The 16394-nt window shown below is 41.1% G+C and overlaps 1 protein-coding gene across 2 annotated transcripts in view; it reads right to left on the bottom strand.

Moving 5' to 3' along the window:
- The window catches only part of CNTN3 (contactin 3), a 94545-nt gene that overhangs the window by 30806 nt on the left and 47345 nt on the right, over nucleotides 1-16394 (bottom strand). For both annotated transcript variants that reach the window (XM_002186688.7, XM_030282810.4), the window contains exons 4-6: nucleotides 6986-7189; nucleotides 4888-4990; nucleotides 3748-3932 (exon numbers count right to left, since the gene is read on the bottom strand). In XM_002186688.7, coding sequence (XP_002186724.6) covers nucleotides 3748-3932; nucleotides 4888-4990; nucleotides 6986-7189 — 492 coding nt within the window. The remainder of the gene's footprint in view (nucleotides 1-3747; nucleotides 3933-4887; nucleotides 4991-6985; nucleotides 7190-16394) is intronic.

The raw sequence follows: 16394 nt of genomic DNA, 5'->3' as shown, positions 1-16394 counted from the left end.
CTATGAAAATGTCCATTTTTTGGCTCTCATTCAAAAATAAGAATGCCCTCAAGCAACAGGTAATTCCAACTCACTGGGAAAAGCTTTAGTATGTAAAAGAAGACAAACTGTTTGTCTGGACAGCGAGAAAATGATATTATTAGACAGAATTAACAATTAAACTCTAGGTGATCAAATTCAGCAACTCATTGATATTATTTAGTCATTTGTAAATTTGCTGTCGATGTTTTGAAGACATGCCAAGCACAGGACAGAGCCAGGCTATCAGATAAAAGCCTTTAAACAGAGATATTCTTCCACATACACAAATAACAGTTTCAATTTAATTTTGCTGATAGATTGTTCAAAAAAAAAAACCTCCCCAAATATACCAGTATTTTTTAAAACACTAAAAAAAAAAAAGAGGCAGATTCTACTTATTCCTGGGGGATTTTGTCTTCGTTACCACAGTCCAGCACTGCAGAGCAAAAGGAGAACAGCAGCAGAATTTCTTTCTCCCTGTCAAACATTTTACCTTGTACTGCCAAGCAGGTCTTCTGGTATATCAGCATGGGCTAATTAAAAATATATTTTCTTCAATTACACTTTAAATTAATTGCTTTACATATCTTTACCGTGCTTTGTGTTTAATTGCATCCTAAACCACAAAAATACAATTGTTTCATCTCCTCTCATTTTTCTCTGCCATGAAACATCTCTGTGGATTCTTTTTTTATTTCTGTTATCTCTTTATGGGAAGCTAAAAGCGATGACAAACGAACACGCTAATAAAGGGAAAGCAAATTATTTAAATCTTCAGGTTCTACATTCAATCAAAGTTGGATAATCTTGTCCTATTTTTAGCACAATCTGAACTCCCCTGAGTAGAAAACTGGCATTTAACAAATGTTGGAACTCTAAAAACAATAAAAAACTGAACATTTGATGTCAGGCTTTTCTTGATAAAATCCTTCAGGAGAAAAAAGGAAGATTTAATAGTCTGTGACTATTATAATGAACCCAGAATATCTGGTTTAGAATACCTATTTTAAGTATCAACACCAACTATGGGTCGAGAGCTATATTTAAAACACACCATAATTATAATAAAACTGACTTATTTAATTTCTTTCAGGAGTTACAGATGTGACAGATTTACAGGAATTCTTGGGAAACTGGAAATGGGCAGGAGTAAAGCTGAGCCTGTGTTCAAGGGCTTTGTGGCTTCAAGGCTGTAATTCATTATTGGGTGAAAAAGTAAGGCTTTTAACCAAACTATTTATGAACTGGAAAACCTGATTTGCAGATTTTAAACTTTGCAGTTTCAGCTCATAAAACAAATCAGAATAGGAGTGTTTCACTTTGTAGCAGAGCAATGAATGTTTCAAGCTTTGGTTTAGGACCAGCTTTATGTTACATTTACAAAGAATCTTTACAGTTTGCAAAGAAAGGAAAACCTAATTTTCAGGCACATGAACGATTTTTATCAATATTTTTTCTACCTAAAGATTTCTTTTTTGTTATTATTTCACCATGACAACTTCCAAAACATTAACCCCAGTCCTTTTTATACTGGTTTTTTTTTTTTTTTTTTTGGGTCAGGCAGAAATGTGCTTTGTTTTTCCAAGAGGAAAATGAACCTTGTCACTCTTGAAATAAAAAGATATTTGTACCTTTATAATGTTTATATTTTTCTATGTTTGATAAGCAGACATGCCTTAAATTTCTACCAATAAAGTGTTCTAACAGCAGCCACCACTCCCTAAAAACAGCAGATTTGTGGATTTTTGACAGCATTGGTTCTTTCTGGCAGATGGGCTATTCTTTACTCTATGTCTTCAGTTTATTGCATTAGTTTTCCCCAAATCCTCATCTGCTTTTAAAACAACTTCCTTAAATATTGATCTTTTATTGGAAGGCTGAGTGGGACGTGGTTAGATTTCCTCACCAGACGGATTTCTGGGCTTTGGCACCAGATGAGGTGGCAATCCACCAGAAGACATTATCTTCAGTTATAAAACTTCAAATTATCAACAGAAGCTATAAATGCTCTTATCCTGAATACAAACTTGCTGGAATTCTAACTGCAACAACAAAGCAAGCACCAAAATAAGAAAGATTACTTAAATCTATTTAATTCTGCAGAATGGGTTCCATGAAGCAGAACAAATGAAATGAAACAGTTGGAGTGCCATTACTGCCATTACAGCTCTCATTATTCTTCCTAAGATAAACATCCATATCAGGGATGACTCCTACCATGGGCAGCCATTCCTACTGGAATGTGAACTCCATCTGAGGGTTCAAATCCCTGCCTAGATCTGCAATGAAAGCTTTCACACTGATTCCATTGTTACACAACTGCAGCTGGGCTGCTTTTGCTCATTGGCAACATCCTTTATTTCAGCTCTGTGGCCTTTTAATGAGCAAAGAAGAATTTGGGACAGGATCCCTAGAATTCAAGGACTAATGAACAAATCCACTCTATTTTATATCTAGTTTCTGTATTTATTTTTTATCTACTCTAATTTATGTCTAATTTCCAATGATGTATCTCACAACTGCCCTGATTTAACCCTGCCATAGGAATGTTGAGCCAAAATGATGTACAAACCCCAACTTTGGAACTTTCAAGCAGAAAATAAGGTCACTGAATAAAACCAAATGCCCAGTGCCAGGTTTGGCATGGCAGAGGACACTGGCAGGTGAAGCAGCTTGGATTTATTGCCCTATGTCAATTGTAGGATTTCTCAAAAAGCCATAATTGCAATCAGTGCATACCTGACCTTGAAACAACAGGGCCTTCATTCAGTGTCAAGATTAATTTGGAAGTTGGAAAGGAGAGAAATTTTCCTTCCTCCTTATAAAGTCTCTTGTGCCTCAAACCAAAATCTTCACGGAACAAAATCTGTGTGTTCCAGCAGGCAGCAGCTCCCCATGGAGAGGCTCTGAAGAACTTATCCCCAGCTGCAGAGGAGCTGTGATCTGCGCCTTTATCCAACTCAAAACCCATCTCCTTCCTCAAATATTCCTCCATGAGGGAAACATTCCAAGGCAGAGTCAGAATCACTGTTTAAATTGCCATTGAAGTAAAGAAAATTATATTTGCTGAGATCTGGCTTTAACAAAAATTGTCAATTACCACTTTGTTGCAAATCACTCTGGCTTTACACCACCACCAGTGTGCTTTGCTGATATTCATTTCACTCTATAGCCTCAAATGCACAAGAGACTGCTTTTTTTCCAGCTATAAAATTTCATATTATTTCATTTCCTATACTGGATTATATCCTCCCATTTATTTACTCATTTTAAAATAAAATTGGCTGTTTTGAAAGCATAGGATTGAGAATATCCATCAGTAATCTTTTCACAAAGCAAGAACAAATTTGTACTTCTCATAAATGGGAGGCCTAAATGATCCCCCAAATAAATCCAATTGACTGAAAATTGAAGGTTTCACCAATGGACCAAAAAGAAATGTTAAAAAAAAAAAAAAAAAGTCTTTCCATCATGGACAAAACCAAGCACAGGCACACTATACTTTACTCTCAGCAATCCTTGTGAGCTTTTAAGCCATTTCTTACAGACCTTACCAAGAAACTGCTGCAGAAATTCTCATTTTCTGGTAGCCCTTAAAACGCCGTGGATTTTTAAGCCCAAATGCCTGATGGAACTGCAGAAAGTGGAAATTCCAGAGTACCCCAGAGCAGTTTGTGTTTCATGAGTAAAGAAAGGTGGGAGAGGGGCAGAACAGAGGTTTCCTACCATAATAAGTGAGACGTCCTCTTGCAATGTTTTTGCCTCTGGAGTTTTCAGTGATGCATTCATAGAGCCCTGCATCCTCCTGTTGGAAATTAGGGATTTCAATCATGCCATTGGATTTCCTCAGCTTTATTTTACTTGGAAATGGCAGCCCGTCAGTTCTTCTCCAGTTAATCTGAGGCACAGGGCTAAAGAGAGAGTAATGAGATTTTAAACAGTTTTGCTTAAAGTCCTTGATTGTCATAATGAGATACTTAAAGCGAACTAAATTCAGCAGTGACTTCCAGGCTGTGTTAAAAGCAGTAACCACACTGTACATGACAGATGGTCAGACACTCAGGCACCTGATTTGCATTCCCTGCTGATTCCTATGCTGCATTTGTGGGCCCAAATTTGTCAGGAATAACTCGGTGAATGCCCAATTATTGCAACATTTCTTGTAAATCAGCACTGGCCTCCCCAGAGGATGGGTGAGATTTACCAGTGGCTTCTTCCATGGAGGAAGAATCCAGGCAAGTCTTTTGGAATTCCCATCCTCCAGCAGCCTTTAATTCTCTGATTTGCAAAATTGCCATCCCCTCACAGGGAGCCAAAGCAATAGTGTGTGATCAAGTTATCAATCTGATATGGGCACCTGACAAACTGCCTGCAAACAAACCCCACACGGGTAAATAAATACATTTACAGAAACACAAATGCATTCTCAGATCATCTGGGAAAGAGAAAATATATCAGCTGTGAGTGAAGCATCATTCAGAGGAGAAATGCATTTCAATCTTTATTTTGGCTATAAAGAAAGAACAATGTTATGAAAACATGAAGTACATTTAAGGGGAAAATCGAGACAACATTCTCACAGACTTCAGCACCATTTCCTTGCACAAAGAAAAGAGACTTAGCTCAAAGGTCATATGCAAAACCACAGTGGAGTTGATTTGAAATGAAATGTAAATTCCTGTGCTGCCAACATACACATCTTAATTCTAAACAAAATCAAAATACACTCCAAGAGTCTTTGCCCTCTCATTTCCAGCCAGGAGCTGTGATGACCAAAATCAGGTGTTGGGGAAACACCAGAACCCCACAGCTCTTGTGCAGCTGAACTCAAAGGTGCATCAATTTTCAGGGAAGATGAACACTTACTTTCCTAGTGCAAAGCACTCCAGCTTCACAGTGGAGCCTTTGGCTGCTGCCAGCGTCTCAGGGAACTGAACTTCTATTTTGGGCTCATATTCCCCCATCACACCTGTGGGAGACAATTGAGAAGGTTAAATTTTGAAGGTGATTTTCAAAGGGTTTTCTTTTTTTTGCAATTCAAGATTATTTCTCTGCCACTCTGCTTATAAAGGGATGCACAGTGATATCAGAGGCAGAGTTAGGATGCAACAGCGTTTATCTTAGAAGAAAGTTTGACTGTGGGAATTGGAAAAACAGAAATTTCCACAGACACTGAAGGATTTATCTGCAGCCTTGAGAGAAGCTTGGGTTGATGCAAAAATACAACATACAGAGATTAAGCAGAAAAATCATAAACTAATGTTTCTATAGTTGTAGGTGAGAATATGCCCTAAGTAAGTGAGAAACTGCACTGATAAGATGGTGAAGGGTTTATAATGTAAGGGTGGGGTTGTGTGCAATAAACTGAGAGTTTAGAAGTTATGGTAGAAGCATGTGTTAGAAGCATGTGTGTACATGAGTTAGAAGCACGTTGGATAAAAGCTTCCACAGTGCAGCAGAATGAAGTAAAAGTGATAGGTCAGGAAAGAAAATAAACCCTGTGGCAACTGTCTATTGGGTTAGAAAGTTCTATATTGCCTTGTGACAAAGAACTTGGGACAATTCTGAGCTATGGCCAAATGGCTGCTCCTCTAAAACCTCACAGCCCCTGAGACTGGCATTTATCTGAGCCACAAATCATCCTCAGCCCAACAGTGATCCCACCCCTTCGTTCCAAACTGCCACAATGGCAGCACTGTAGGAATATAAAAAGGTAAAAGACTAGAAAGTGCTAAAAAGGCCTCAGAAAGTAGACATAAAGCTAAGAAAGGCTGGGAAATTTCTAAAACTTCTCATGGGAAGCTAGGAAGTTAAGAACCAAGTGAATACATATATATTTATCATAAGGAACAAGAAAGAACAATAATTTATTTATAGTTCAAGATGTGAAAAGTCCTAGATATATGCTTTGCAAAGATAGAAAAAGTTTCAGTCTTATATAATGAATTATTGTGTATTGTTTGAGGTTCATAGAAGACCTTTTGTTAATGTTAAACCCATGTGGGTCCTTCTGTTACTGGTTAGAGTATAGTGACTTTGCACCTTTTGTTTTATGCTATTGGTTCAAAGAATATGTAGGAAAGGCTTTGCATGAGCTGCCACCTTGTCTCTGATCTGGATTTGCATGGATGTTGTTATTTTCTCTGTGTCTCTTGCTTTTTGCTTGTATGACACAGACAGATGATAAATCCTGAATCTGCAGCCAGCCAGGGTCCCATCCTGTTTGTGACACACGGAGCGATCCGGCACAGGACGACACGCCAGGATTTACACAAGAGCCAAGAGCTCTGGGAATGGACTGGAGCTGGGAATGGAGTGAAGCTGGGAATGGAGTGAAGCTGGGAATGGAACGAAGCTGGGAATGACCCCAGGCTGGAAATGACCCCAAGCTGGGAATACCCCCAGGCTCCTGGTGCGGACCCCAGGCCGGGAATGATCCCAAGCTCCCAGTGATGACCCAGGCAGGGAATGGCATGAAACTGGGAATGACCCCAGGCTCCTGGTGATGATCCCAGGTTGGGAATGCCCCAGGCTCCCAGCGCTGACCCCAAGGTGGGAATGCCCCAGGCTCCCAGTGCTGACCCCAAGCTGGGAATGACCCCAGGCTCCCGTGATGATCCCAGGTTGGGAATGCCCCAGGCTCCCAGTGCTGACCCCACGCTGGGGATGGCATGAAGCTGGGAGTGCCCCAGGCTCCCACTGATGACCCCAGGCAGGGAATGGCATGAAACTGGGAATGCCCCAGGCTCCCAGTGCTGACCCCAAACTGGGGATGGCATGAAGCTGGGAATGCCCCAGGCTCCCAGGGATGACCCCATGAAGCTGGGAATGCCCCAGGCTCCCGGTGCTGACCCCAGGCTGGAAATGATCCAAGCTGGGAATGCCCCAGGCTCCCAGTGATGACTCCAAGGTTGGAATGCCCCAGGCTCCCGGTGCCGACCCAGCGGTGCCGACCCAGCCGTACCGTCGGTGCGCAGCACCAGGGGCGTGGGGGAGCCCAGCACGGGGCTGCTGCTGGCCCTGCTGGTCACCACGCAGCTGTAGTTGCCCACGTCCGAGGGCTCCACCTTGGCGATGTACAGGTGCCCCGTCTCCTGCGACACGAAGCGCCGGCTGTCCTCCTGCACGAACGACGGGTACTCGTTGAAGATCCAGGCAAAGGACATGTCTGGGAGGGGAAAAAAAACACAGGCAAAGGTGTTTGATAGGGTTTTCCCCACCTTTTTTACCTTCAAAGACTGATCTATTGCTGTATTTGACAGCACTGCGTTATTTACAGTACTTTGTAATACATTTAAAAATTAGCAAACCACCCCCCCCATTTTTTCTTCACCGTCTCCTCCAGCAGAAGGAAAAAAAAGGCAAAAGAAATCCAGAATATTAGCAGGTTTGTTTAAATCTCGTTCTTTTCTCTCTTTTTTTTTAATTTTTTTGGGGGGGATTTAATACGCACAGAAATAGGAGCAGACAGCAAAAAAACGAGAGCAAACTTTGCTAAAATGGAAATATTACTCATTCAGTAGCTACTTAACTCCTTAGCCAGATGATTAGCAGGTAGAAACAGGACAGCAGTATCCACGTGATATGAATGTCAGAAGAAGCCTAAATTCCCAGTAGGGCTCATCACACAGCAAAACTATTTTTTTCATTAAAAAATCCGTAAAACTCCATTAAGAACACTTCTGTGTGATGTGGCAAAGTAGCCCTCGCTACCATTCATTGTGATTATTTGAAAGGAAAAAAACAAACTCACACCTCAAAAGACAAACTAAGAGATTTGGTTTAAAAAAAAAAAAAAATAGTTGTTTTGTTTCCTCAGCATCACTCTGAGCCTTTTGTGGCCAATTTTAATTGGCAAAAGCCCCTTCCTGTGCGAGGCCACGTGTTTGTCTCATTCATTTCCTACAGGATCAAAGGAAAATAAATTTTTAATGGTGTTCTAGGCAATGAATAATTTTTTTCACCCACGTGGCACTTATACAAAGATTACAGCTTCTGGAAGTGCTAATTAGCAGTGATTACAGCCTGATTGACCTCGCTGGTGCTGCAGTGTCTGCGGCACTGGCACTGCCCCCTCGAAATGGAGATCAGCCCTTGAGCACAGGTTTAATTTGAGGGTGCACAAATTTGGGTGCACCAGGAAATGGAAAGGTGACACATCCTGAACCCTCAACACCTCCCCAGGCTGCCAAAGCCAACAGGACAATTTAGCACAAGGTGAGACGGTGCAGGTGAAAAAAACCACTCAATAAATGAAATTATTAAGATATTTATAGGCTGCCTAATGCAAAAAAAAAAAAAAAAAAAAAAAAGGCATCAAATGAAATGGATCATTAAACTCCATTTAATTTTCTTCTATCAATATTTAAACCTCTTCCATTATGATAATTTTGCAGCAGAGGCATGTGCCGACCATTAACGGGCTCAGGAGATAAACTTCTCTCATATTTAGAAAAATATTAGAAATAATAAAAAATACGAGCAATATTATAAAAAAATTAAAAATAAACAAATATTAGATATATTTGTTGTCAAAACCAGAACCATAAGGAGGAAAAGACCTGCAAGATCATCACCCCTGTGGGTTTCACCACAATTCCTTCCTCCAGAACCCAGAGGTTGCAATTCATTTATGGAAAGGAAGGCAGCAAGGATTTGTCAGGAAACAACGGGGGAATTAGTGCAGTGGGAAGCATTAAATAATGATAAAATTAAAAAGAGAGTACACCTGAGGAGTTTGAAGGGGTTTTAGGGAGCAGGGAATCCCTTTCTGAATGTGAAAGGCAGGAAATAGAGGAGAACTCTTTCTGCAGAAGAGCTGGGTGGAAAGAATGATCTCTGGGACCAAAAAAACCCAATTTTCAGCTCCACACCAAACTCAGACACCCACAAGGCAGCAAGGGGTGACACCAGGCTTTACTGCTTCTGGTATTTATTGAACCACCTGTATTTCCTTGCTCAAAATATTATTTCATGCTTAAAAAAAAAAAAAAAAAAAAGGAGAAAATAAAAATAAAAAAGATGTCCAGGCCAGCGTGGAGATCTGGAGATGCAGCAGGAGAAGAAGCAGCTTCATTTCATTGCCATGATTTTGGGTTAAGTCAAGAGTGAACCCAGTGAAATCAGTCACTGGAATTATGGCAGCCATGCAAAGTGGATTCCAGCTTAACTGGGTCCTTCAACCCATGAATAAACACTCCTGGAAACCCAATTCCCCATTCAACACTTATTTTCATTGATTCCCTTAAAAAAGGTTGGGGCAATTCCATCCCCCATGCCCCACCACCTCATTTTATATTTATTGTCCTTTACAAAATTGCACTCTTAGTTTCAAAAAAAAAAAAAAAAGAAAAAAGAAAAAGAAAAAAAATCATATTAAACAACTTGTGGTGTGATTTATTATGTTTACACCATTTGCCTGTTGCTGATCTTAGGGCACCTCCAGGGACACAAACTCACTCCCTTTCTGTCAATTACAAGTTTTCAGTTGATTTTCTGTTATAAATGGAAGTAATATGTCTCTCCTGGGCTTCCTCTGAGTTCTAAGCCTTTGCTTTCCAATGCATTTTTTCCTTATTTGGCGACCATACATGGATAAGGTATTGGAAATTACAGTTATTACTCAATTTTTATTTGTTTACTATGTCTTGGTTGGCGGCTTCTCTTTATTTTGCATTATTTGATTATTATTTACTGTGCAGTTTCCAACATACTCAGCATGTTCACACTGTTCCAGGCCTTTTGTGCACCTAAGTGCTCAATTAAAAAAATGCTTATAAAATTACCTGTCATTTTAAAACCTGAATTCTTTATGAAATTCAACAATTAAATCACCATGGCCTTTGAGGTTTACCAGGGTCATTTCCTCCTTAAAAAAACCCCAAATTACTGTTGCTAAAGGAACATAATGGGGTAAAACCCACACATTAATTGGTTTTTAACTATGTTTGAAGTCAAGCCTTAAGCTTATGCATGTCTTTTTAAAAATATGGCTTTAAATCATGTTTAAAGAATTTTAGAAATACAGAACTTAAATAAATGACACATTTCTTCTATGTGAGACTGAAACTCTTCCCTGGGACATCATTTAGAGAAGCAGGGTGATTTTACTTCTTGTAAACTGAATTTAAGTGACAACAGCAGTGGTGGAAATCCCAAACTGTAATTAAATTCAGAAGTTGGAAAAGCAGAAGTTTAGGGGGGAAAAAAAAGGCACACAGACATATGATCAAAAGGAGTAGGACAATTCACAAAATTAATTTTATCCACGATTTACATAAATAATGCCAGCTCTTGCTCCTTGTCTTCTGGCCCATCATTTTTTTACACGTGCTTAATATCTACCTGCCAGCCCCATAATTCACACCTAAATGAGACTTCTAAAATAGCCACAAGTAAGTGATGTGAACAATGTTCTTCTGAACCAGATTTAAAGTCTTCCAAACTGACTGGATTTGAATTAGCCAAGTGGGTGTTTCCAGAAATAAAGTTTGTAAGAAATGAACATTCTTGATTTTGGGGAGCATGGAGCTGACTGAACAATACTTCAAGGTTTTAAAAAAAAAAAACCAAACAAACCAAAAATCAAAAAAAAACCCCAAACAAATAGAAAAAAACAACCATCAAAACATGAAGAACTTTCATGTCAATCACTGATACCCCAAATCCCAATTATTTCATGCACTTCTCCAACTCTGATTTTACAATGTTCTGTAGCAGAGACAAAGGAGAAGCTGAAATATCCTGGAATTTTTTGTCTCCAAATGGCTCTTTGCCTATCCCACAGGATGGCACGTGGCTCCTGGAAAACTGATTCCAAGAAACTAATCAGACAGAATTTAGCAATGGCAGAAAGTGCAATTAAAAACATGGAAATCTGCAGCAAACAGCTATTTTGAATGATCTACCTTAGGTTAAAAATTATGGGAAAGTAACACTGATTTTGAGAGGATAATAACAGACTCCCTAATTAAGGCAGAAACCAATTAGTTCATAATTTGGCCCAATTTCAGCTCCAAGTGTGATGAAATGGCAGAAGAGGGAGCAGTTTGTGGATGAGCATCACTCACTCAGGAGGGAGGAGCTCTGAGAGCTCACACTGAGCATTCAGGCTGGGTTTTGTGGGACAACCACCCACAAAAATTTATCAAATTTATTCATTTATCACTGCTGCAGCTCTGGCCCTGTGCAAAGGAACCTCTGGGGAAGTGCAAACAAATCACCTAAAAGCAGGAAATTAATTAATGAGATAAAAGTGCATTAAGGTCCCAGAGGATGCTCTGGGGTGCAAATTGTCCTCACTCACCTCCCTGCAGGCAAATCCTTGGATTACACTGCTGTGGGACTGGGATAACAGAATGTGAGTGCTCCCAGGGGTAGAATTTGTTTTGTTTTACCTAAATTACTTCAAGCTTCTCCTCAATACTTTTCCTTTCTCACTTGGGCCAATTTTCCAGCACTTAGATCACCACCTTGAGCACCCCTGGGCCAGCCCCCACCACCAGCTGCTCTTGGTGTTACCTCCCCGGTGCCAAAAACCAAGCAGCATCTCCCTCATTTCTTCTGGCAAACGTTAAAGGTTGCTTTAAAAATAAAAATCTGCTGCCCTGGAGGCGTAGGACAAGGTGTTTATGTGCTCCCATAACATATGTGTAACCTGGAGTTTCAAATGCCATGAGGTGCCTCTGTCAGATATGGCAGCATTTTGGCAATGAAAAACTAGTTTAGAGTATTATTTGAGATAAATTGTACATAATTTCAAGGGTTTCGGGTATATTCTTGCACATATTCAATGCTTAGAGATTAAAAACTATACTTGGTATGTGGGAAAAACAAACCAAAGCAAGGCTCAGACTGCATTTCCAAGGGGGATCCTGGGCTGCTGGCATTCAAGTAGTTCCATCACTGATAATGAAGAAGTCTTTAGCTGCAGTCACACTTCAGAGCACAAACGGGGCTGATATTTACTTTTTGTTCATGTTCTCTATATCAAAATAATGACAATTACAAAACCTCTATTGCAGGGCTTGAACTGTGGCCTCCAGGAGTGATGTGAGACAGTGAGATCTGCTTAAAATAGGTGCAGTGTTTTCCCAACCACTGAAACTGCATCTGAACTCTGCAGAAGAACTCTCTTTGGCTGAATTTTTGTTTATACCAAATGTAAACTGCGTGATGGGAATGCAAGTCCAGCTAATGGACAAAAAATGAAGAATGTATCCCCAGAAATTAATTTTATTTCAGAGTATAATGGCAACACTCTGATTTGAAACTAATGTATAACATTAATTGTTTTGGCATAAAAGGTGAAATATTTTATAGCTAAAATGTACCAGATCAATTTTCAGCCTGCTGTGCAGGTAATCAGGCATGCAACTTGTGTGTATGGAACAGCCCAGAACAATGAGAGCAGCGAGACACAAACACACACAATATCCTGCAATTCCAATCTACTCACTTAATGAGAATACTGAAATGTTTCAGCTGAAGCTGCAAGCTTCCTACTTCAGGCTAAAACCCAATATTCATTTTTAAATGGAATGGGGTAAGAGTCTGCTTGTTATTTTGATTTTGGAATGAGCTTTAGTTTGATGTAAAAACAGATGTAGTTCTTCAAAAACACTGATTAGTTTTTTTTTGTTTGTTTGTTTTTGGTTTTTTTGCTGTCCCCCATCCCAGAGCACAGCCACAGAACTGGCCAAGAGGTAAGTGCACACAAGGGGTGCCAAACAGCCACTGAAGTCCCTTATTCCCTACACTAAATAATTCCTGGAGCTTTTCTAAACCATCCCAAGTGGCGTCACAAGCAAAGCTCAGCAATTACAGCACCATCATTTCTCAGCTCATCCTTGGGAAACAGATGTTCCAGGCTGGCAGCTGATTTCTTTATTAACCCTCCTCCTGGTCTGTCCAGCACCAAAAATTCCCTGGAGAAGGGCCCAGCACGTGGCCAGGGAGCATCAGCCCGGAGCAGCTCTGAGCCCGAGCGTGCCTCTGCATCCCAAACTCAGGGGTTTGGGGTTTGCCTCTCCATCCCAAACTCAGGGGTCTGGGGTTTGCCTCTCCATCCCAAACTCAGGGGTTTGGGGTTTGCCTCTCCATCCCAAACTCAGGGGTTTGGGGTTTGCCTCTCCATCCCAAACTCAGGGGTTTGGGGTTTGCCTCTCCATCCCAAACTCAGGGGTTTAGGGTTTGCCTCTCCATCCCAAACTCAGGGGTTTGCCTCTCCATCCCAAACTCAGGGGTTTGGGGTTTGCCTCTCAATCCCAAACTCAGGGCTTTGGGGTTTGCCTCTCCATCCCAAACTCAGGGCTTTGGGGTTTGCCTCTCCATCCCAAACTCAGGGGTTTGGGGTTAGCCTCTCCATCCCAAACTGCTCCTCAGCTGGCAGCTGGAGCACCCCTGGGTGCTGCCAGGGCAGCCCAGATGTTCATGAGAGCCTGACAGAAAAGCTCTGCTGCACTTGGCTGCCAGGGCTGAAGCAAAATCCCCGTTCTGGCTCCCCTGGAGCTGCGCAGGACACGGATTGGTTTCTCCTCATCACATTTCTGCACTAATTGCTCCAGACTGGCTGTGTCATTCCAAGAGCCCTGGCTCTGAGCACTGCTGCTCTCACTCTGGAGGCAGGCAGGAAAAAGTAAGAAAGTGCTTTAGGAAGCAATATGTAAATACATCCCCATTAGCCACATCCATTTCAAGTGACAAACTGTTCTTTTAATCACCTCCCTAGAACTTTACATTTAATTGCTGAGAGCATTTCCAGAACTCCGTTGTGCTTTTTCAATAGCTGGAAGTATTTTAAATTGCTTCCTGCCTATAATAATTTTGAGGATAAAATAGGCTATAGTTTAGTTTATTGCTGAACTAAAATAAATCTGATTTCTTGTGAATGTTAAATATTAGGGACATAAACCAAGGGAAATTAATGGAAATACCAGAAGTCAATTTTCAAAGAAAAGCACCAATATTTATATGTGGAAGCAGTACTTAGTGACACTTTCATTTGGTACTCTTGCACTCTTTTTAAGAGAAGGTACTTGATAAACCCTTGTGAAAAACAAAAATTCCTTTCAGCGCTCTTGTTCCGAGTGCTGGGATCAGCTGGGACTGTGTGCTGGGACTGCAGCCACCTCCCTCCTGCCTCCTCCTAATCAATTATCCTGTTTGCAAAGAAAAACCCAAATATTTTAGTAGAGAAGATAATAAAGAGCTGGAGGAGAAACATTCCACAGTCACAATTTAGGGATAAAAATAAACTTGGTGGAGAGCCAAAGGCAGTTATTGTCTCCCATTTTCTCCTTTTTTCCCCAAGGCAGAGCTGAGATACCTGGGACCATCTACGTGAAAAGGTTCAACCTAAATTTGTTTCTTGCAGTTTGATTCTTCCTAATCTGCTTCTCCCTTTTTCTTTCCATCTCCCCATTCTTCCAAGAGATATCCCACAATGGAACGTGGAGTTAAAGAGCTCTGTAAGATTTTGGGGTTAGAAACTGCTAAAAGCTTCTAAGGTCGTTTATCCACCTCTTGTGTCAGCTTAAAAACATGCACTATAAAGCAACTGAAGATGGTGCACAGATATATAAATAAGATATATTAATTTCAGCCTGGCACACAGGTTTATCAAAAGAAAAAAGTGCTTCAGGAAGACTGAATTTGACAAAGTGCACAGCAGAGTGTCTCTGCAGCACTGGTTTGGTACTGGTGGTGAAAATAATGCTCGGGCAGATAGAAATCACTGGAAGATCCAGCTGTGAACATCTATTATTTCCCCTCATACGGACAAACATAAGTGTCTCTCAGGTACCATTTGATTTCAAACTGTCAGCTGAAATTTGTGCAGATGATGATGATGACACCAGCAGGACTATTGAAAAATATGTTTTTAAATAAAAATGCCATTTCTCCTTGGCAGATTGAAACAGCACAGAAACACCATGGAACCATTTTCAAGGCCAATGCTCTTACAATATTCAAGGTGCCACTCTCCTCAAAATACATTTTTGTTCAAAAAGCTCTGCAAGTGTGATTGATTGCTGATGCCCAGACATGTGTCACCCACAGCCTGCAATGACAGCAGGAAGCAATGGGGCAAATCCAGGATGGGGAAAAGCAGGTTTAGATGGGATATCAGGAATTCCTCCTGGCAGGGTGGGCAGCCCTGGCACAGGTGCCCAGAGCAGCTGTGGCTGCCCCTGGATCCCTGGCAGTGCCCAAGGCCAGGCTGGACATTGGAGCAACCTGGGACAGTGGAAAGTGTCCCTGCCCATGGGGTGGAATCAGATCTGTGGGAATTTAGGGCTTTTCTCTGGCTGCCCTGGCAGGTCTGGGACCCTGGCAGGGGTCAGGAACCCCCCTGGACAGAGCCCCCAGAGACACTGTCTGTGATCTCTGTCCATGGAAAAGAGTTTTCCATCTTACAGGATGAATTACAAGCTCTCAGTGTTTGATATAAGTAATAATTAAGTGTGGCACGGGTGCAGAAGTAAAATTTTAGGATTCTAGATTAGGGGTCCAAAGGGGACAAGATGGAGGAAATTGGGTGTGCCTTGTCCTTTTCCTCCTTCTTCATGCCCTCCATGTTTCACTGTGGTGTTGGCATTTTTCTGTTGGTTCAGGCTGGGGACACACTGTCCAACGTAGGTGACAGATATTGGCACGTTATTGTAAATCCAGCACAGGTAGTTTGTGGTATTTAATGTTTGTACCATCCCACTGAGGGCAGAGCCCCACACGCTGCCCTGCAGGACAGAGCTGCGGCAGGGCAGCAGAACATGTTGGAGATAAACAGAATAAACAACCTTGAAACAGCACAGACGAATTATGACTTCTTCTTTAGCAACAAAGCAAAAAAAACAGAGACTTTCTACAATCTCAGAATCATCAATACCACAAATTCCAACAAGATCCTTAAGGTCTCTTCCAACCCAAACCATTGATGTGCAGTAGGACAGAAATCCAGTTCTGGAGTTGCACCTGCTTAACTTTGCTTTGCTTTAAAGGTATAAAATGCTTCCAAACCCAAATACGTAAAATTAATTCTTACAGTTCCCTGAAAAAAATGGCATGTTGCTATTCAAGAGCTGCAGAAGAGAAGCAATCACACCATCCAAGTATTTCTGGCATCTGAGACTCTTCCCATGCCATGTTATTCACGAAGCAGAGCCCTGCTGGAACTTGCAGGTCTCCAAATGGCAATACAAGAGACACGAGCAAAAATTTGCAAGTCTAAACACTCATGACATTATTCGGTGAAGGATTTGTCACAGCAAACACTGAGCAATAAATTGGGATCTATTTTTCCATGATCTAATATTATTTCCTATCAGCATGTCAAAACTCTGACACAATATGCTGTGAGCTGAATTGATCCCTGC

Source organism: Taeniopygia guttata, chromosome 12 (assembly GCF_048771995.1).
Source record: "Taeniopygia guttata chromosome 12, bTaeGut7.mat, whole genome shotgun sequence".
Classification (NCBI taxonomy): Eukaryota; Metazoa; Chordata; class Aves; order Passeriformes; family Estrildidae; genus Taeniopygia; species Taeniopygia guttata.
The sequence above is the reverse complement of the archived record's forward strand: the minus strand, read 5'-3'. Positions and strand labels throughout refer to the sequence as shown.